At 48.6% G+C, this 22651-nt stretch overlaps 1 protein-coding gene across 1 annotated transcript in view; it reads right to left on the bottom strand.

The window, feature by feature from the left end:
* TPH2 (tryptophan hydroxylase 2) overlaps positions 1-22651 on the bottom strand; it is a 277456-nt gene that overhangs the window by 214869 nt on the left and 39936 nt on the right. Inside the window, exon 3 of the mRNA XM_066589875.1 lies at positions 14639-14822. Within this exon, the coding sequence (XP_066445972.1) occupies positions 14639-14822 (184 nt within the window). The remainder of the gene's footprint in view (positions 1-14638; positions 14823-22651) is intronic.

Below are 22651 nucleotides of genomic sequence, written 5' to 3'. Positions count from 1 at the left end.
ATGCTATGGAAAGCATGCACTGCGTTACTTGCGGATGAATTATCGCCGGGAGTAACGCAATGCACAATCGCCCGTGGACAGGAGCTCAAACACAGCAAAAGTAATTTACTTTGAGAGTCTGAATGAAATTAAGCATTTTTAACTATTCAGATGACTTTTGAGAATAAGCTTTCATGTGTGTACATTAGGAATAACACTATTTGGGCCATTATATGACATATTCAGTACTGGGTAAACGTTTTAGGCAAGTGTGGAAAAAATGTTACAAAGTAAGGATTTGTCTTATTCTGATTGACTCCAAATTTATTCTGCAGCAGAACAATCCCAAACATAAAACCAATGTCAATAAGAACTATCATCAGCATCAAGAAGAACAGGAAGCCCTAGGATTGATTATACGGGCCCCACAGAGCCCTGATCTCAATATCATTGAGTCTGGGTTATGCGAAGAGACAGAAGAATGTGAGGAAGTCTATATTCACAGAAGTTCTGTGGTTAGTAGAGATGAGCGAGCGTACTCGGAAAAGCACTACTCGCTCGAGTAATTTGCTTTATCCGAGTATCGCTGTGCTCGTCCCTGAAGATTCGGGTGCCGCTGCGGCTGACAGGTGAGTCGCAGCGGGGAGCAGGGGAGAGCGGGCGGGAGAGAGGGAGAGAAAGATCTCCCCTCCGTTCCTCCCCGCTCTCCCCTGCAGCTCCCCGCTCCGTGCCGGCACCCGAATCTTCAGGGACGAGCACAGCGATACTCGGATAAAGCAAATTACTCGAGCGAGTAGTGCTTTTCCGAGTACGCTCGCTCATCTCTAGTGGTTAGTTCTACAAGATGTTTGAAAAGAACTCCCTGCTGAGTTCCTTCAAAAACTGTGCGCAGGTGTACCTAGAAAATGTGATGCTGTTTGATGGTCCCACCAAATACTGATTTAATTTACATTTCTCTTATGTTCATTCGTACTTTAGAATGCTGATACATCTTTTTATAACAGGAACGTGGATAATAGTGAAAGGAAACCCTAAAACAAACTATCTGGAGTCAATCAGAATAGGTCAAAGATACTCTACATACGCAACATAATTACCTCATTATTAAGGATAAGGACAAGGTAATGAAGAAATTGCAACAAAGTTAACCTGTTACTAGCTAAGAATCTTTTATATTTTTATACCAATCCAAAGGAAAGCACAAAATCGTGATAATCTTATGAAAGAGTCCTTCTAATCAAAAAACTTGTTATATCCCAAACAGCTCAGCTTTACTGAGGGCACAATGTGTCAAACTAATCTCATTGAATGCTTTGAGTATGTCACAAAATTGGTAGAAGAGGGTAGTGCCATGGTTATCGCCTATCTTGATTTCAGTAAAGCCTTTGATACAGTTCCCCATCAAGATCTTATAGATAAATTACTGGAAAAGGACTCAATTCCTTGATAATCCAGCGTATTGCAGTTAAAGGATAGATATCAGAGTGTTATTGTGAATGGTGTGTATTCTGAAGACAAACTGGTTACAAGTGGTGAGAACAAGGTTCTGCTCTAAATCTGGTTCTTTTCAATATATTTGTGGGTGACATAGGAGAAGGTTTGCTAGGTAAGGTTTGCTTGTTTACGGATGACACAAAAGTAGCATGAAGGAAAGAAGGAAAAACGGAGAATGAATGAAATCTTCAAAGGGGTTTTCTGAGACAAAACAAAAGTTAGACGGGGTTAAATTAACAAAAAATGAAAAGTCATCTATCCCAGTGGCCTCCCATCTAGTTCTGTGGCATGGCTGCCCACTGCAAGAAACCTGGAAGAAGTGGTGGGTGGTCATGTGCCATTCATTGTGCACATGACCACTCAGGCACTGGTTGGTATAGGGAACTGCTATTTCCCAGGGCATAGAAACTGATCCTAATGGACATGCCCTACGCCCCCTGCTAGGTGTCTAGCACATGTGCCCCCAGAGACAGTAGCTGTTATACTCTGATTAATGATTACCCAGATAAGGCAAGTAAGCTTTCTAATGTTTATAGCTGGATAGAGGGAATAGTTAGCTGCATGCACCAGTGCACATATAGCAGCTGATAGTGAGACTGTAGCTGAGTAGCGCAGTTTTTGCTGCTCATCTCTCCTTAGATTTACTGGTCAGAGCCATTAATCAGACATTAATCTGAGTTCTGTTACATCTATGTGTTTGTTGTGTAATGCTATTGAGTTATTGCGAACACGGCCTGCTGTTAAGTTCCATTATAAGCAGCTCCCTATTGATCATATAAGTTCCCCTTTATCATCATCATCTCCTGATCTACTGCTGGGCGTCTTCTGGAGGAATTCAGCATCTTCCATTATCCACAGGGGAACCTGTATCAGGATCATCTCTTGTTTCTTTCTGGAGGTATTGTGTATGGGACTTCCTAGAGACTTCAATATATATGCCATGGTATATACATGCAGTATATTGGGACTTAGGCCTCCTTCCCACGAACAGATTTCCACCGCGTAATTCGCGGCGGAAATCCGCTGCGTTGCCCGCAGCTATTAGGTTCTATTGAACCTAGTAGCTCAGTGCTCACGGTGCGGAATTCCACTGCGGAATTCCACCCCGTGAATTCACCCGTCCTCACCCGCGGCATGCTCTATTTGCCGCGGGTGTACGCATGGACGGCTTCCATTGCAGTCAATGGAAGCCATCCGTTCACGCTATCTTCCGCTGTAGCACAGCGGAAGATAGCGTGAAAATGCTTCCCTGCCCACCGCCGCCGCGTCATGTGATGCGGTGGTCGTGTCACATGACGCGGCGGAGGTGGGCGGGGAAGCGTCATGCGGGAGCGAGGACGCCGGATCCGCAGTTAAGTATGGGGTCTCCTGGGGGGCGTCATGACGGAGCCCGTCACGGCCGTGTGCAGCCGGCCTTATTAGAGCATTCGTTATAGTAATATAAAATGTAGTTATTAACATTTACTTACTGTTATTACATTTACTTACTTGATACTTAAGGCCCTTTTACACGCAACAATTACCGCTCAAAATTTGTCTAAATGGCTGGAAATGAGCGATAATCGTTGCATGTAGACGCGGGCATCGTGCACTTTTCGTTTGAACAATGGATTTTACTTCATACGAAATCCATCGTTCAGCAACTGAAAGACTGAGCAAATATATTCTATTTGAACGTATTTCTCTCATCTTTCAAAAGACTGAAAGGTGTTCTCCCCACTGCATGTTTACACTAGCCTCAAGGAGAACAGTAGAATGTGTCAGCAGCTGTTTGCACAGCTGGGCTTGTGTTTAAACACATGCTGGGCTCTTCAAACAACTCCCGGAGGTCTTTTTAAATGCAAATGAAAATGATGAAGCGTTAATGGGAATTAATACTTTATGCAAATAGATTGCTAAATCTTTCAATCTTTCAGTAGATTGAACGATTATATTTGCGTGTAAAAGGGCCTTAAGGCTCTATCATAGTTCGATGCACTGATAAAACTAATCTATATGCACATTTTTCCATTCCGTGAAGCTCTCCTTGTTCCATGCAGGTTAGCGCCAAAGTCTGTTGAGGGAGAGATAGTGTTCATACGCCCCCGTCCAAACAGGGTTACACAGGCTTTATCGGGGACTCTTCTGTGGCCACTGAGGCCTGTGAGTAGCTGAGTAATGTGCACAATGTACAGCACGTGACCGCCCTCCTCTTCTTCCGGGTTCTGTGCAGCAGGCACTGGGGCAGTCGAGGAGCCACAGAGATAGGTGATAATTCAATTTTTGTTTATTTTAAGCCGTCTTAACTTTTTTTTTTAACTCAAAGAACATCTTTAAGTATGTTAAAGGAATAAATAAGATTTAGGAAGGAAGTGCTTTTAATAAGAAACTAAATGCAAGATAAAATGGGCACAATCTGAGATTAGTTGGGGGGTGATCAGAAGCAAAGTCAGAAAATATAATTTTACTTAAAGAGTAGTAGATGCTTGGAACAAACTTCCAGCTGATGTGGTTGGGAAATCAACAGTAAGTGAATATAAGCTGCTTGGGATAAGTATAGATCTATTCTAAGGGTGACTACTAGAGATGAGCGAGCGTACTCGGAAAAGCACTACTCGCTGGAGTAATTTGCTTTATCCGAGTATCGCTGTGCTCGTCCCTGAAGATTCGGGTGCCGCTGCGGCTGACAGGTGAGTCGCAGCGGGGAGCAGGGGAGAGTGGGCGGGAGAGAGGGAGAGAAAGATCTCCCCTCCATTCCTCCCCGCTCTCCCCTGCAGCTCCCCGCTCCGTGCCGGCACCCGAATCTTCAGACCCGAGCACAGCGATACTCGGATAAAGCAAATTACTCGAGCGAGTAGTGCTTTTCCGAGTACGCTCGCTCATCTCTAGTGACTACCCACTACTGTTCTTTTTCACTGCGAAATTCGCTGCGTTTTTTTTATCTCCAGGGGTCTATGGGACTTGTTAATTTTAAAATCGCATCGCGCAAAATCACGATTTCATGGTAACTTGCGATTTTGCCACAATGCGTTTTTAACATTAGAAAGCCCCATAGACACCTGGAAAAAAAAACGCAGCAAATTTGCAAACGCTAGTGGGTAGTCACCCTAAGAGAGGAATAAAAAGGAAATAATATGAGCAGACAAGATGGACCATGTGATCTTTTTCTGCCGTCAATCTTTAATGTTTCTACACAGGCTGGGTATGCAGCAAATTCATCATATACATAATTTTAAATGATTTGCCTTAGGCCTCAGTCACACGGGCGCATCGGCACCCGTACACTGGCGCCGATGCGCCCATGTGACTGCAAGAAGGAGACGGACGTACCTGCAGACAGCCGTCTCTCTGCAGCGCCGGAGGAAAGAACACAAGACCTGCAATGAAGCCGGTCACATGTTCTTTCCTCCGGCGCTGCAGAGAGACGGCCGTCTGCAGGTATGTCCGTCTGCTGGTGTTAGTCACACGGGTGCATCGGCGCTGGTGTACGGGTGACGATGCGCCCGTGCGACTGAGGCCTTAGACAAATGTTAGGAAGTAAATATATTATAAGGCCTGGTGTCATGTTTTAATATGACTCTATCAGAGGTGATATTCCTAAATTCTAGGAACGTAGGAGGTATAAAGGGGAGGTCCTATACCATTCTATATGTACATAGTCTGAAACCACAGGCATGATGTAGCCAAATTCTAATATTTTATACATTTACACTTTACTGGTCAAACAGCACCCCTATGCCAAAAGAATAAACCTAATATCTGCAGGGTGTGCCATAGATGCTTGATAGGTTAGGATTAGAGATGAGCGAACGTGTTCTTCCGAGCTTGATATTCGTGCGAATATTAGGGTGTTCGGGATGTTCGTTATTCGTAACGAACACCATGCGGTGTTCTGGTTACTTTCACTTCCTTCCCTGAGACGTTAGCGCGCTTTTCTGGCCAATTGAAAGACAGGGAAGGCATTACAACTTCCCCCTGCAACGTTTAAGCCCTATACCACCCCCCTGCTGTGAGTGGCTGGCGAGATCAGGTGTTCGCCTAATATAAAAGTCGGCCCCTCCCGCGGCTCGCCTCAGATGCGGTGTGAGTTAGATGAGGGACAGTGCTGTTTATACCGGAGCTGCTGTAGGGAAAGAATTGGTAGTTAGTGTAGGCTTCAAGACCCCCCAAAGGTCCTTATTAGGGCCACTGATAGCTGTGTGTTGGCTGCTGTTAGCAGTGGCAATTTTTTTTTTCTCAAAATCGGCTCTGCAGAGCGTTGCACCCGGCATTAGGGACAGAAGTGCTGCATAGGCAGGGAGAGTGTTAGGAGTGAGTGTAGCCTTCAAGAACCTCAACGGTCCTTTCTAGGGCCATATTTATCCGTGTGCAGTACTGTCCAGGCTGCTGTTAGCTGTGCTGCATTTTTTTTTGCTTCTCAAAATCGCCTCTGCAGAGCATTCCACCCTCCATTGATACTGCAGGGAAAGAATTGTATAGGCAGGGCCACAACACAGTTATTATTCATTGAATATACGCAGTGCTGCCTTTTGCTTGTAAAACAAGTGAAAATAATTCTATTTGTCCTGCCTCTGTCCGTCCTAAGGGCGGTGGACACGTGTCGGCTGCGTGTGCAACCTGTAAAAATCAGACGCACCCAGCTACGTTTTACTCCTGGCTTCGCCATTTGCTTTCCTTAATTGGGAAAAAAAATACCTGCTCTGCCACAGTTAATAACTCTGCTACCCTCACGTTCTGTGACACATTAGCAGGAAAACAGCACAGTTATTAAACTTCTCATGTTCATAGAATATACGCAGTGCTGCCTTTTGATGCAAAAAAACGGAAAATAATTCTATTTGTCCTGCCTCTGTCCGTCCTAAGGGCGGTGGACACGTGTCGGCTGCGTGTGCAACCTGTAAAAATCAGACGCACCCAGCTACGTTTTACTCCTGGCTTCGCCATTTGCTTTCCTTAATTGGGAAAAAAAATACCTGCTCTGCCACAGTTAATAACTCTGCTACCCTCACGTTCTGTGACACATTAGCAGGAAAACAGCACAGTTATTAAACTTCTCATGTTCATAGAATATACGCATTGCTGCCTTTTGGTGCAAAAAAACGGAAAATAATTCTATTTGTCCTGCCTCTGTCCGTCCTAAGGGCGGTGGACACGTGTCGGCTGCGTGTGCAACCTGTAAAAATCAGACGCACCCAGCTACGTTTTACTCCTGGCTTCGCCATTTGCTTTCCTTAATTGGGAAAAAAAATACCTGCTCTGCCACAGTTAATAACTCTGCTACCCTCACGTTCTGTGACACATTAGCAGGAAAACAGCACAGTTATTAAACTTCTCATGTTCATAGAATATACGCAGTGCTGCCTTTTGATGCAAAAAAACGGAAAATAATTCTATTTGTCCTGCCTCTGTCCGTCCTAAGGGCGGTGGACACGTGTCGGCTGCGTGTGCAACCTGTAAAAATCAGACGCACCCAGCTACGTTTTACTCCTGGCTTCGCCATTTGCTTTCCTTAATTGGGAAAAAAAATACCTGCTCTGCCACAGTTAATAACTCTGCTACCCTCACGTTCTGTGACACATTAGCAGGAAAACAGCACAGTTATTAAACTTCTCATGTTCATAGAATATACGCAGTGCTGCCTTTTGGTGCAAAAAAACGGAAAATAATTCTATTTGTCCTGCCTCTGTCCGTCCTAAGGGCGGTGGACACGTGTCGGCTGCGTGTGCAACCTGTAAAAATCAGACGCACCCAGCTACGTTTTACTCCTGGCTTCGCCATTTGCTTTCCTTAATTGGGAAAAAAAATACCTGCTCTGCCACAGTTAATAACTCTGCTACCCTCACGTTCTGTGACACATTAGCAGGAAAACAGCACAGTTATTAAACTTAGATTATTCATTCACTAGAGGCAGTGGGGCCTTTCGTTTTCAAAAAAGGGAAAAAATTATATTTGGCCTGCAGTCTTGCGCCAATTTATTAGCTGCCTGTGAAATCAAATCACTGGTAATACAGCATGCTGAGGGGTAGGGGTAGGCCTAGAGGACGTGGACGCGGCCGAGGACGCGGAGGGCCAAGTCAGGGTGTGGGCACAGGCCAAGCTCCTGATCCAGGTGTGTCGCAGCCGACTGCTGCGCGATTAGGAGAGAGGCACGTTTCTGGTGTCCCCACATTCATCGCCCAATTAATGGGTCCACGCGGGAGACGGTTATTAGAAAATGAGCAGTGTGAGCAGGTCCTGTCCTGGATGGCAGAAAGTGCTTCGAGCAACCTATCGTCTACCCGCAGTTCTGCGTCGTCCACTGCTGCCAATCCGAATCCTCTGTCTGCTGCTCCTCCTTCCTCCCAGCCTCCTCACTCCACTACAATAACACCTGCTCAGGAGCGGGAACACTCCCAGGAACTGTTCTCGGGCCCCTGCTTAGATTGGGCAGCAGCGGTTCCTCTCCCACCAGAGGAGTTTATCGTCACTGATGCCCAACCATTCGAAAGTTCCCGGGGTCCGGGGGAAGAGGCTGGGGACTTCCGCCAACTGTCTCAACAACTTTCTGTGGGTGAGGAGGACGATGACGATCAGACACAGTTGTCTTGCAGTGAGGTAGAAGTAAGGGCAGTAAGTCCGAGGGAGCAGCGCACAGAGGATTCGGAGGAAGAGCAGCAGGACGATGAGGTGACTGACCCCACCTGGTGTGCAACGCTTAATCAGGAGGACAGGTCTTCAGAGGGGGAGTCAAGGGCATCAGCAGGGCAGGTTGCAAGAGGCAGTGTGGTGGCCAGGGGTAGAGGCAGGGCCAGACCGAATAATCCACCAAGTGTTTCCCAAAGCGCCCCCTCGCGCCATGCCACCCTGCAGAGGCCGAGGTGCTCTAAGGTCTGGCAGTTTTTCACAGAGACGCCTGACGACCGACGAACAGTGGTGTGCAACCTTTGTCGCGCAAAGCTCAGCCGGGGAGCCAACACCAACAGCCTCACCACCACCACCATGCGCAGACATATGATGGCCAAGCACCCCGCAAGGTGGGACGAAGGCCGTTCAGCGCCACCGGTTTGCACCCCTGCCTCTCCCCCTGTGCCCCAACCTGCCACTGAGATGCAACCCCCCTCTCAGGACACAGGCACTACCGTCTCCTGGCCTGCACCCACACCCTCACCTCCGCTGTCCTCGGCCCCATCCAGCAGTGTAGTTCAGCGCACCTTCCAGCCGTCGCTTGCGCAACTGTTGGAGCGCAAGCGCAAGTACGCCGCCACGCACCCGCACGCTCAAACGTTAACCGTCCGCATAGCAAAATTCATCAGCCTTGAGATGCTGCCGTATAGGGTTGTGGAAACGGAGTCCTTCAAAAGTATCATGGAGGCGGCGGCCCCGCGCTACTCAGTTCCCATACGCCACTACTTTTCCCGATGTGCCGTCCCAGCCCTGCACGACCACGTCTCCCGCAACATTGTACGCGCCCTCACCAACGCGGTTACTGCCACGGTCCACTTAACTACGGACACGTGGACAAGCACAGGCGGGCAGGGCCACTACATCTCCCTGACGGCACATTGGGTGAATTTAGTGGAGGCTGGGACGTCCTACCCACCCCCAGAATTGCGGGCCCCAGCTCGGTGGTGGTATCTGCGGAGGTGTATGCTTCCTCCACTAAAGCACCCTCCTCCTCCTCCTCCTCCTCTGTCTCGCAATCAAGATGTGTTAGCAGCAGCATGTCGCCAGCAGTCGGTGTCGCGCGGTGTGGCAGCACAGCGGTGGGCAAGCGTCAGCAGGCCGTGCTGAAACTACTCAGCTTAGGCGATAAGAGGCACACAGCCCACGAACTGCTGCAGGGTCTGACACAGCAGACCGACCGCTGGCTTGCGCCGCTGAGCCTCCAACCGGGCATGGTCGTGTGTGACAACGGCCGTAACCTGGTGGCGGCTCTGCAGCTCGGCAGCCTCACGCACGTGCCATGCCTGGCCCACGTCTTTAATTTGGTGGTTCAGCGCTTTCTGAAAAGCTACCCACGCTTGTCAGACCTGCTCGTAAAGGCGCGCCGGCTCTGCGCACATTTTCGCAAGTCCCACACGGACGCTGCCACCCTGCGCACCCTGCAACATCACTTTAAGCTGCCAGTGCACCGACTGCTGTGCGACGTGCCCACACGGTGGAACTCTACGCTCCACATGTTGGCCAGGCTCTATGAACAACGTAGAGCTATAGTCGAATACCAACTCCAACATGGGCGGCGCAGTGGGAGTCAGCCTCCTCAATTCCTTTCAGAAGAGTGGGCATGGTTGGCAGACATCTGCCATGTCCTTGGTAATTTTGAGGAGTCTACCCAGGTGGTGAGCGGCGATGCTACAATCATTAGCGTCACCATTCCTCTGCTATGCATCTTGAGAAATTCCCTGCAAAGCATAAAGGCAGCTGCTTTGCGCTCGGAAACGGGGGCGGGGGAAGACAGTATGCCGCTGGATAGTCAGGGCACCCTCCTGTCTATTTCTCAGCGCGTACAGGAGGAGGAGGAGGAGCATGAGGAGGATGAGGAGGAGGGGGAAGAGACAGCTTGGGCCGCTGCTGACGGTACACCGGCTGATTGCCTGTCATCCTTTCAGCGTGTATGGCCTGAGGAGGAGGAGGAGGAGGATCCTGAAAGTGATCCTCCTAGTGAAGACAGCCATGTGTTGCGTACAGGTACCCTGGCACACATGGCTGACTTCATGTTAGGATGCCTTTCTCGTGACCCTCGCGTTGCACGCATTCTGGCCACGACGGATTACTGGGTGTACACACTGCTCGATCCACGGTATAAGGAGAACCTGCCCACTCTGATTCCCGAAGAGGAAAGGGGTTCGAGAGTGTTGCTATACCACAGGACCCTTGCGGACAAGCTGATGGTAAAATTCCCAGCCGACAGCGCTAGTGGCAGAAGGCGCAGTACCGAGGGCAAGGTAGCAGGGGATGTGCGTAGATCGAGCAGCATGTACATCCCAGGCAGTGCAACAGTCTTTAAGGGCCTGGCCAGCTTTATGGCTCCCCACCAAGACTGTGTCACCGCTCCCCAGTCACGGCTGAGTCGGCGGGAGCACTGTAAAAGGATGGTGAGGGAGTACGTAGCGGATCGCACGACCATCCTTGGTGACGCCTCTGCCCCCTACAACTACTGGGTGTCGAAGCTGGACACGTGGCCTGAACTAGCGCTGTATGCCCTGGAGGCGCTTGCTTGTCCTGCGGCTAGCGTCTTGTCGGAGAGGGTGTTTAGTGCGGCTGGGGGAATCATCACAGATAAGCGTAGCCGCTTGTCAACCGACAGTGCCGACAGGCTAACACTCATCAAGATGAACAAAGGCTGGATTTCCCCAGACTTCTGTTCTCCTCCAGCGGACAGCAGCGATACGTAAGCAATACGTAGGCTGCACCCGCGGATGGAAGCTACGTTCTCTCTCACCATCCAAAACGGGGACATTTCTGCTTCATCAATCTGTGTCTAATATTCCTCCTCCTCCTCCTGCTCCTCCTCCTGAAACTTCACGTAATCACGCTGAACGGGCAATTTTTCTTAGGGCCACAAGGCTCACTCAAATAATTTTTCTGAACAATTTTTATAAGTTTCAATGCGCTTAAAAGCGTTGGAACTTTAACTTGAACCAATTTTTCGTTACACTGGGCTGCCTCCAGGCCTAGTTACCACTTAAGCCACATTAACCAAAGCGATTAATGGGTTTCACCTGCCCTCTTGGCTGGCCATGGCCAATTTTTGGGATGTACATTAGTACTGTTGATACAGCAATTTTTGTGGGCCCTCGCCTACAGTGTAATTAAATTAATTTTTAGCCCACCTGCATTCCAGCTGACATTACCTCAGCTGTGTTGGGCAATGCAATGGGATATTTTTGTGTACCGCCGGTGGGTTCCAGGGAGCCACCCATGCTGTAGGTGCACACGGAGTTTTTAATACATCTGTACACTTGTAAAGAACCCCAGTCTGACTGGGGCATGCAGTGTGGGCCGAAGCCCACCTGCATTACGCACGACATTACTACCTCAGCTGTGTTGGGCAATGCAATGGGATATTTCTATGTACCGCCGGTGGCTTCCTGGCACCCACCCAGGCAGTGGGTCCACAGGGAGTTTAACCTACATGTGTCCACTTCTAAAGAACCCCAGTCTGACTGGGGCATGCAGTGTGGGCCGAAGCCCACCTGTATTACACACAACATTACTACCTCAGCTGTGTTGGGCAATGCAATGGGATATTTTTGTGTACCGCCGGTGGGTTCCAGGGAGCCACCCATGCTGTAGGTGCACACGGAGTTTTTAATACATCTGTACACTTGTAAAGAACCCCAGTCTGACTGGGGCATGCAGTGTGGGCCGAAGCCCACCTGCATTACGCACGACATTACTACCTCAGCTGTGTTGGGCAATGCAATGGGATATTTCTATGTACCGCCGGTGGCTTCCTGGCACCCACCCATGCTGTCGGTCCACAGGGACTTCACAATAGGGAGTTGTACCTGCCTGTGTCTATGAATTAAAAAGCCCGGTCTAACTGGGGCATGCAGACACCTTGACAGAATGAATAGTGTGTGGCACATAGGTTCCCCATTGCTATGCCTACGTGTGCAGCTCCTGATGGTGGTGGCACAGGATTCTATTTCTCATTGCTTCTGTACAGCATTGTGGGCTATCGCCCCGCTACTTTTAAAGAGGGTCGCTGCCTAGCCGTGCCAACCCTCTGCAGTGTGTGCCTGCTGTTCCTCCTCATGGCAGACGCACTTCTAAATAGACATGAGTGTGGCGTGGCATGAGGGCAGCTGAAGGCTGCGCAGGGACACTTTGGTGTGCGCTGTGGGGGGGAGGGGGGGCGGTTGCTCAGCATGTAACCCAGGAGAAGTGGCAGCGGAGTGTCATCCAGGCAGTGATTGTGCTTTGTTGTAGCTAGTGTGGTGCTTAGCAAAGGTATGCCATGCTAATGAGGGCTTTTCAGAAGTAAAAGTTGTTGGGAGGGGGGGGGGGGCCCACTCTTGCCGGTATTGTGGCTTAATAGTGGGACCTGTGAACTTGAGATGCAGCCCAACATGTAGCCCCTCGCCTGCCCTATCCGTTTCTGTGTCATTCCCATCACTTTCTTGAATTGCCCAGATTTTCACACATGAAAACCTTAGCGAGCATCGGCGAAATACAAAAATGCTCTGGTCGCCCATTGACTTCAATGGGGTTCGTTGTTCGAAACGAACCCTCGAGCATCGCGGGAAGTTCGTTCCGAATAACGAGCACCCGAACATTTTGGTGTTCGCTCATCTCTAGTTAGGATCAGAGGCGTAACTTGAAGCTTCTGGGCCCCCAACTATAATGCTTTCTTCATAGTACTAGGCTCCCTATATGGAAAAGAGAGGCCTTATGGGCCCCCTAAGGCTCCTGGGCCCGGGTGCAACTGCATTCCCTATAGTTACACCCATGGTTAGGATCCTATTTCGGGAACTAGCTGCATTTGCACACAGCTTTCCTCATTAAAGCCTATGGAAGCTATGGCCAGAGTCAAGAAAGCAGCACTTGACTCTTTCTATAACTCCCATAGACTTCAATGCAGGCAGCCATATACAAGCTTGTCCACCCCTGCACTGAAATTAAAACAATCGGTAGACTCTGCATCAACAAATGGAGCTCATGGAACCAGCATGCTTCAAGCGTAGGTCCAATCTAGCAGGTGGTACCACTACCTATCAAATGTTTATGTCATATCCTGTGAATATGTCACAACTGCTTAAGATGAGAAAATACTTCTGATGGCAAATTGTCCTTCAACTAACACTTTACTGTTTGTAAACAAAAAGTAATCACTAATAGAGATGAGCGAGCACCAAAATGCTCAGGTGCTCATTACTCAAGCTGAACTTTTTCTAATGCTCGAGAGCTCCTTTCATGTAATGAACCCCATTGAAGTCAATGGGGACCCGAGCATTTTTCAATGGAGCCATGGCTGCTGTGGGTGGCTCCATTGAAAACAATGGTCTGCTGACACACCTGCACTGTTTTTAATGGAAGGGCTTTACATATAAGCCCTTCCCTAAAAAACAAGGATTTTAGTGTAAAATATTTAAAAAATTTAAAAAAAACTTACCTATCCACCGCTGCCGTGTCCCCCGCGGGAGAGAAGAACACATCTGCCGCTGTGACAGATGCAGCAGAGGAATTCTTCAATTCCCTACCACAGCTGTCACACATGACAGCTGCGGTAGAGGATCCTGCTGCCAGCACCCCCGTCAATGGATTTCAGGGAAGGGCTTTAAATATAAGCCCTTCCCTGAAAATCCAGTAAAAGTAGTGTAAAAAACAAAAAAATAGATACTCACCTCCCTTCAGCTGCTGGGGCTCAGCAATCACAGGTAGCTCTCGCCGAATGAATGACAGATGAGAGCTGCCTGTTATTGGCTGAGCGCCTTAGCCAATCACAATCAGCTCTTTCAGCAAGCGGGGACTTTAAATCCCGCCTGCTGATAGAACAGCACTACAGAGTTGGGGACAGCGCAGAGAAGAGGCGGCTGAGCCCCAGAAGCTGAAGAGAGATGAGTATCTATTTTTTTTGTTTTTTACACTACTTTTACTGGATTTTCAGGGAAGGGCTTATATTTAAAGCCCTTCCCTGAAATTCATTGCCGCGGGTGCCAGCAGCAGGATCCTCTACCACAGCTGTCATGTGTGACAACTGTGGTAGGGAATTGAAGAATTCCTCTGCTGCATCTATCACTGATGTGGCAGATGTAGCAGCAGGAAATTCTTTTTACTAGAGGGGAGGAAGGAAACATCTGCCACATGCAGCAGATGTGTTCTTCATCCACGCGGGGGACACGGCAGCAGTGGATAGGTAAGTTTTTTTTTGTTTTTTTTTTATTTTTTACACTAAAATCCTTGTTTTTCAGGGAAGGGCTTATATGTAAAGCCCTTCCATGAAAAACAATGCAGGGGTGTCGGCAGACCATTGTTTTCAATGGAGCTGCCGGCAGCAGCCGCGGCTCCATTGAAGACAATGGAGAAGGTGAAATTTTCTCGAACACCCGAGCTCCGCAGTGGTGCTCGCTCGAGTACTTTCGAGTATGCTAATGCTCGAACGAGCATGCTCGCTCATCTCTAATCACTAATGATCCGGGTAGAAATAAATCCTCAAAAACAGCATCACTCTGAAATGTATTGTTACAGAAACAGGTCTTGCCTTCATCTTCTCGCCACTTGCTTTCTGCAGGATTCAAGGAGATGATTTGCGGTTGAAGTTTTAGCAGACGAATTAATTCCTGGGCTTTTTTCTGAGGGCATTCAAATTCTACATAGACCTCTGCCTCAGAGCTGCCGTTTTTGGACTTTCTAGATTCAATGTGAATAATATTCACATATTTTTCCTGAGGAAACCAAAAATAAAAGATACAACATATATGAGAACAAAAACGACCCCCTGTTGCTATATTACAAATAGCATTACCCTTAGAATACAAATAAAAGTGATGATGAATAGTGAAAGTATAAAACTGCAGCTTGCGTTGTAGTAACTGCTTGGCATATATCTTGGCACAAACCTACTGAATAGTTGGAAGTATAAGTACAGCTGTATGTTATACTTAAATTCGTTTGCTATGGTAAGGAGCCATGTGATTGGACAATAGATTTGTGATGAACTGGAAAAGCAGAATTTTATCAAGAAAGTATCTGAAACTAATAGATATTGTAGAAACAAGTAAAGGAATTATGAACTTTATGGGCTTCAAACCATACTGACATGACTATGGAATAATTAGATAGGAACACGACTGTTCCTGACACTACCAATATAGTCTTATTGAATTACTATTTTGTTAATCTTCAAGTAGAGGGTGCAATTTATAGTGTACATATATAGTGCGTATATGTATACAGTACATATCTAAAGAGAGAGATACACAAATTTAAGGCCGGCTGTACAAGACAGGGTCGGATTCCGCATGCAGGATCCTGCAGAGGAATCCGATTCTGTGCCCAGCCGCTATCCACAGGTACCTGCTTTCTTCTTTGCTGGCTGTACTCTGGCTAGTCCGCATTGTAAGCCGTCGGACATGTGCAGTATAGTTTTTTTTTTAATAAATCCCGACTTTTTCCGTGTCAATGCTAGGTGATGATGCGGAATCCACTACCTTTACGCAATGTCATTGTAGAAGGGCCACGGATCGGACAGCTTCCATTGACTTCAATGGAAGCCATCCATGCGGAATCCACACAGAAATGGAGCATCCTGCGACTTCTCCTCCGCCAGCCATAGAATGCTATGGGCGGTATTTGCTGCGAAACCCGGAGGCGGACACCCGCTCCGCATTCCGCAATGCAAATCCATCCCTGTGCAGGCGGCTTTAACATGAGATTCCATTTTACTGTGAATATGACCCCATCTAGAAAGAACATCTGTTTTACATTAAAAGAATCAGACAAAGCAGTCCATATACAAGGAAAAAAAAGTTTACCAGGACAAGAAATTAAGCAGCAGAAATAGGAGCATGCTAATCCAATGTCTTTAGTCATCTTCATTTTTAACCCTTTGCAATCCAATTTTGGATTCAGGGTTTTCTAGGGGGCTTTCTCTTTCTGCCATTATACAATGGCACCATCTGCTGGCTAGAGCCAGTACTGCGGTAAGGGACATGCTGAAGAGGCTCCCCGACAACAGAGCGGCCAGTAATATACAGTAAGAATACCCTGTCGGATGTCTTCTGACATCGAAGCTGTACAGCCTTCAATCAGAATGTCTGAAAAAGTCAGACAGTGGATTGGAAAGGGTTAAAATGTCTTTAGTGAAATTCTAAAGTGTTATTTTATGATGCAGAATTACGGTGCATCATGGTGTACCAGATTCATAAGGGCATATCCAGAAAGTGCATATTATTGAAAGAGTGTGTAGCTAATGGGTTATAATATCTTTTTTGCATGGCCATAATGATATACAGCTAATGCTGAGCACTTGCTCCATTACTCAGGGTACAGTACTTGGCATGACCAATATGATCATCAGAGATCATCTGAAGATGCTCCTTTTGGCCTCTACATCAAGTCTTCATCTACCTGTGCTAAAAACTCATAATGATTTGATGAAGTGTTCCGGCTTCAAGGTTCCAGTTTTATCTGTTCCAGTTTGACCTTCCATAATATGAATACAGTGCACTTCATAAGTGACACTGAACTCCTGGGTGATAACTCTGCACACGTTTAAATAAAGTCACTCAAGGATAGCTAACTGCATGGTTAGTATTAGAGCTTTAGAAATGGAAGCTTTTCATAAACTGTTATTAGCAAGTTTCTCACACTGAGATGATAATAATAATGGCATTAGTAACAGATTGTCTGTGATATTAATAATAATACAGTATTTAGAATGCTGTGATCATTTATGAAGTTAAAGCACCCAAGAAGCTTATTAATATGGTTAGAAAATAAATATCTGAAAGAATTAAAGGCGCTTGTCCTCAAAAAAAGTCACTGTGCTTGCTATTTTCATCCGCACCATAGACATTGAATAGAGCAGCTAGGCACAAGGTTGATCTTTCCAAATACACATAAAGCTATGTACACTAAGTTGATTGGGACATATATAGAGGGTGATGAAATGCAAATTACAGTTTTTAATATGGTGTTGGGCCACCATTGGCCTCAATGACTGTAGTAAGCCTCATGCTTTCCACCAAATTCAGATAGATCTGTGAAAGGGGTTTGCTTTATCTGTGTGGAGCTTCAGATAAGGGGGTGTCTGATGCATTGGATTCCACTCTCATGCGTGGCCGCAACGGGAAAAAAAATTTGACTTGCTGCAGCCGGGGAATACGCACTGCAGCGCCAGCTTCTGCCGGCTTTACCGTGACGGATTGGCCATCCCGTGTGGATGAGATTTTTGACAAATCTCGTCCACAGGGCTGGCTAATCCTGGGATTAGTGGCCATGGGTGGATTTGCCGCAGCGAAATTCCAGACAGAATTTCCATGGCAAATCCACCCTGTGTGACCCCAGCCTTAAGGTATTTTCACTTGTAGTGTAAAAGCTGGTGTAAATAGATAATCCACAACATTTACAGTACAAGTCATGTAAATAAGAGTGGGACAAATCTCACCGACACGGTGCAGAAAAAATGCGCACAAAATTGACATGCAGTGCGGATTTTAAATCTATAAAATGCCAATTAATGCTGCAAATTTTCAACGTGGATTTCACCTCTTCATATAAGATGAAATTACATGCAGATTTTGATGTGGGACTACAGCAAAATCTGCTGCGTGTGAACATAGCCTGAGGAAAGGTTTCTGCTGCCGAAAACCTGAAAACGTTGTGTTCAGCTGTTAGCCAAATCTGTACTTTGGTGATTAAATGAAAAACAATTACACACAACATCACCAGCTGACATTTTACAAGATAACAATTAGAGATGAGCGAACGTACTCGTCCGAGCTTGATACTCGTTCGAGTATTAGCGTGTTCGAGATGCTCGTTACTAGAGGCGAACACCACGCGATGTTCAAGTTACTTTCACTTTCATCTCTGAGACGTTAGCGCGCTTTTCTGGCCAATAGAAAGACAGGGAAGGCATTACAACTTCCCCCTGCGACGTTCATGCCCTATACCACCCCCCTGCAGTGAGTGGCTGGGGAGATCAGATGTCACCCGAGTATATAAATCGGCCCCTCCCGCAGCTCGCCACAGATGCATTCTGACATAGTTCAGGGAAAGTGCTGTCCTGCTGGAGTTACTATAGGGAGAGTGTTAGGAGTTATTTTAGGCTTCAAGAACCCCAACGGTCCTTCTTAGGGCCACATCTGACCGTGTGCAGTACTGTTGAGGCTGCTTTTTGCAGTGTTGCACTTTTTTTTTTTTTTTTTTGTATATCGGCCGTGCAGAGCATTGCGTCCTCAGTCTGCAGTAATTTTACATAGTATAGGGCCAGTAGTGCTGAGGCAGGGACAGTGAAAAAGGTGAAAGACGTATACTGTTTGGGAAATTGGGAATTTGGGAAAAAACATTCTATTTGGGCTGCCTGTGACCGTCCTGAGTGTACTGCGTCTCTGCTGGGGGTAGTAGTCCTAATTAACACGCAGCCAGCAAAGTGTTACAGCAGGCTTGCGCAAAATTCTTTCCTGGCTCTGCGTTGGCCGTTACATCACCGCTGTCATCCTGTCCAGAGTGAACCAGTCTGCAGTAATTTTACATAGTCCAGGGCCAGTAGTGGTGAGGCAGGGACAGTGAAAGAGATATACTGTCTATATAGGCAGTGGGCTTTTCCCAAAAAATTGGGGAAAAAACATTCTATTTGGGCTGCCTGTGACCGTCCTGAGTGTACTGCGTCTCTGCTGGGGGTAGTAGTCCTAATTAATACGCAGCCAGAAAAGTGTTACAGCAGGTTTGCGCAAAATTCTTTCCTGGCTCTGCGTTGGCCGTTACATCACCGCTGTCATCCTGTCCAGAGGGAAACAGTCTGCAGTAATTTTACATAGTATAGGGCCAGTAGTGGTGAGGCAGGGACAGTGAAAGAGATATACTGTCTATATAGGCAGTGGGCTTTTCCAAAAAAATTTGGGAAAAAACATTCTATTTGGGCTGCCTGTGACCGTCCTGAGTGTACTGCGTCTCTGCTGGGGGTAGTAGTCCTAATTAATATGCAGCCAGCTAAGTGTTACAGCAGGCTTGCGCAAAATTCTTTCCTGGCTCTGCATTGCCCGTTACATCACCGCTGTCATCCTGTCCAGAGGGAAACAGTCTGCAGTAATTTTACATAGTATAGGGCCAGTAGTGCTGAGGCAGGGACAGTGAAAAAGGTGAAAGACGTATACTGTCTATATAGGCAGTGGGCTTTTCCAAAAAAATTTGGGAAAAAACATTCTATTTGGGCTGCCTGTGACCGTCCTGAGTGTACTGCGTCTCTGCTAGGGGTAGTAGTCCTAATTAATACGCAGCCAGCTAAGTGTTACAGCAGGCTTGCGCAAAATTCTTTCCTGGCTCTGCGTTGGCCGTTACATCACCGCTGTCATCCTGTCCAGAGGGAAACAGTCTGCAGTAATTATACATAGTCCAGGGCCATTAGTGGTGAGTCAGGGACAGTGAAAGAGATATACTGTCTATATAGGCAGTGGGCTTTTCCAAAAAAATTTGGGAAAAAACATTCTATTTGGGCTGCCTGTGACCTTCCTGAGTGTACTGCGTCTCTGCTGGGGGTAGTAGTCCTAATTAATACGCAGCCAGCTAAGTGTTACAGCAGGCTTGCGCAAAATTCTTTCCTGGCTCTGCTGTGCGTTCTGTAAGCGAAGTCAGCCTCCAACCACAGGCCAATAAGTGGCACATTTAATTACAGCGTTCTGTTTCTGCACTACTGGTAATACACCATGCTGAGGGGTAGGGGTAGGCCTAGGGGACGTGGACGCGGGCGAGGACGCGGAGGCCCAAGTCAGGGTGTGGGCACAGGCCGAGCTCCTGATCCAGGTGTATCGCTGCTGACTGCTGTGGGATTAGTAGAGAGGCATGTTTCTGGCGTCCCCACATTCATCTCACAATTAATGGGTGAGCAGGTCCTGTCGTGGATGGCAGAAAGTGCATCCAGCAATCTATCGACCACCCAGAGTTTTGCGCCGTCCACTGCTGCAACTCTGAATCCTCTGGCTGCTGCTCCTCCTTCCTCCCAGCCTCCTCACTCCATTACAATGACACATTCTGAGGAGCAGGCAGACTCCCAGGAACTGTTCTCGGGCCCCTGCCCAGAATGGGCAGCAATGGTTCCGAATCCTCTCCCACTGGAGGAGTTTGTCGTGACCGATGCCCAACCTTTGGAAAGTTCCCGGGGTCCGGGGGATGAGGCTGGGGACTTCCGGCAACTGTCTCAAGAGCTTTCAGTGGGTGAGGAGGACGATGACGATGAGACACAGTTGTCTATCACTCAGGTAGTAGTAATTGGAGTAAGTCCGAGGGAGGAGCGCACAGAGGATTCGGATTAAGAGCAGCAGGACGATGAGGTGACTGACCCCACCTGGTTTGCTACGCCTACTGAGGACCGGTCTTCAGAGGGGGAGGCAAGTGCAGCAGCAGGGCAGGTTAGAAGAGGCAGTGCGGTGGCCAGGGGTAGAGGCAGGGCCAGACCGAATAATCCACCAACTGTTTCCCAAAGCGCCCCCTCGCGCCATGCCACCCTGCAGAGGCCGAGGTGCTCAAAGGTCTGGCAGTTTTTCACTGAGAGTGCAGACGACCGACGAACAGTGGTGTGCAACCTTTGTCGTGCCAAGATCAGCCGGGGAGCCACCACCACCAGCCTCACCACCACCAGCATGCGCAGACATATGATGGCCAAGCACCCCACAAGGTGGGACGAAGGCCGTTCACCGCCTCCGGTTTGCACCGCTGCCTCTCCCCCTATGCCCCAACCTGCCACTGAGATCCAACCCCCCTCTCAGGACACAGGCACTACCGTCTCCTGGCCTGCACCCACACCCTCACCTCCGCTGTCCTCGGCCCCATCCACCAATGTCACTCAGTGCACCGTCCAGCCGTCACTAGCGCAAGTGTTGGAGCGCAAGCGCAAGTACGCCGCCATGCACCCGCACGCTCAAGCGTTAAACATGCACATAGCCAAATTTATCAGCCTGGAGATGCTGCCGTATAGGGTTGTGGAAAAGGAGGCTTTCAAAGGTATGATGGCGGCGGCGGCCCCGCGCTACTCAGTTCCCAGTCGCCACTACTTTTCCCGATGTGCCATCCCAGCCCTGCACGACCACGTCTCCCGCAACATTGTACGCGCCCTCACCAACGCGGTTACTGCCAAGGTCCACTTAACAACAGACAAGTGGACAAGCACAGGCGGGCAGGGCCACTATATCTCCCTGACGGCACATTGGGTGAATTTAGTGGAGGCTGGGACAGAGTCAGAGCCTGGGACCGCTCATGTCCTACCCACCCCCAGAATTGCGGGCCCCAGCTCGGTGGTGGTATCTGCAGCGGTGTATGCTTCCCCCACTAAACCACCCTCCTCCTCCTCCTCCTATGCAACCTCTGTCTCGCAATCAAGATGTGTCAGCAGCAGCACGTCGCCAGCAGTCGGTGTCGCTCGGCACGGCAGCACAGCGGTGGGCAAGCATCAGCAGGCCGTGCTGAAACTACTCAGCTTAGGAGAGAAGGGGCACATGGCCCACGAACTGCTGCAGGGTCTGACAGAGTAGACCGACCGCTGGCTTGCGCCGCTGAGCTTCCAACCGGGCATGGTCGTGTGTGACAACGGCCGTAACCTGGTGGTGGCTCTGCAGCTCGGCACCCTCACGCATGTGCCATGCCTGGCCCACGTCTTTAATTTGGTGGTTCAGCGCTTTCTGAAAAGCTACCCACGCTTGTCAGACCTGCTCGGAAAGGTGCGCCGGCTCTGCGCACATTTCCGCAAGTCCCACACGGACGCTGCCACCCTGCGCACCCTGCAACATCGGTTTAATCTGCCAGTGCACCGACTGCTGTGCGACGTGCCCATACGGTGGAACTCTACGCTCCACATGTTGGCCAGGCTCTATGAGCAGCGCAGAGCCATAGTGGAATACCAACTCCAACATGGGCGGCGCAGTGGGAGTCAGCCTCCTTAATTCTTTACAGAAGAGTGGGCCTGGTTGGCAGACATCTGCCAGGTCCTTGGAAACTTTGAGGAGTCTACCCAGATGGTGAGCGGCGATGCTGCAATCATTAGCGTCACCATTCCTCTGCTATGCCTCTTGAGAAGTTCCCTGCAAAGCATAAAGGCAGACGCTTTGCGCTCGGAAACGGAGGCGGGGGAAGACAGTATGTCGCTGGATAGTCAGAGCACGCTCCTGTCTATATCTCAGCGCGTTGAGGAGGAGGATGAGGAGGAGGGGGAAGAGACAGCTTGGCCCACTGCTGAGGGTACCCATGCTGCTTGCCTGTCATCCTTTCAGCGTGTATGGCCTGAGGAGGAGGAGGAGGATCCTGAAAGTGATCTTCCTAGTGAGGACAGCTATGTGTTGCGTACAGGTACCCTGGCACACATGGCTGACTTCATGTTAGGATGCCTTTCTCGTGACCCTCGCGTTACACGCATTCTAGCCACTACGGATTACTGGGTGTACACACTGCTCGACCCACGGTATAAGGAGAACCTTTCCACTCTCATACCCGAAGAGGAAAGGGGTTCGAGAGCGATGCTATACCACAGGACCCTGGCGGACAAACTGATGGTAAAATTCCC

The sequence above is a fragment of the Eleutherodactylus coqui genome, chromosome 2, assembly GCF_035609145.1.
Source record: "Eleutherodactylus coqui strain aEleCoq1 chromosome 2, aEleCoq1.hap1, whole genome shotgun sequence".
Classification (NCBI taxonomy): Eukaryota; Metazoa; Chordata; class Amphibia; order Anura; family Eleutherodactylidae; genus Eleutherodactylus; species Eleutherodactylus coqui.
This window is presented reverse-complemented; position numbering and strand designations above follow the sequence as displayed.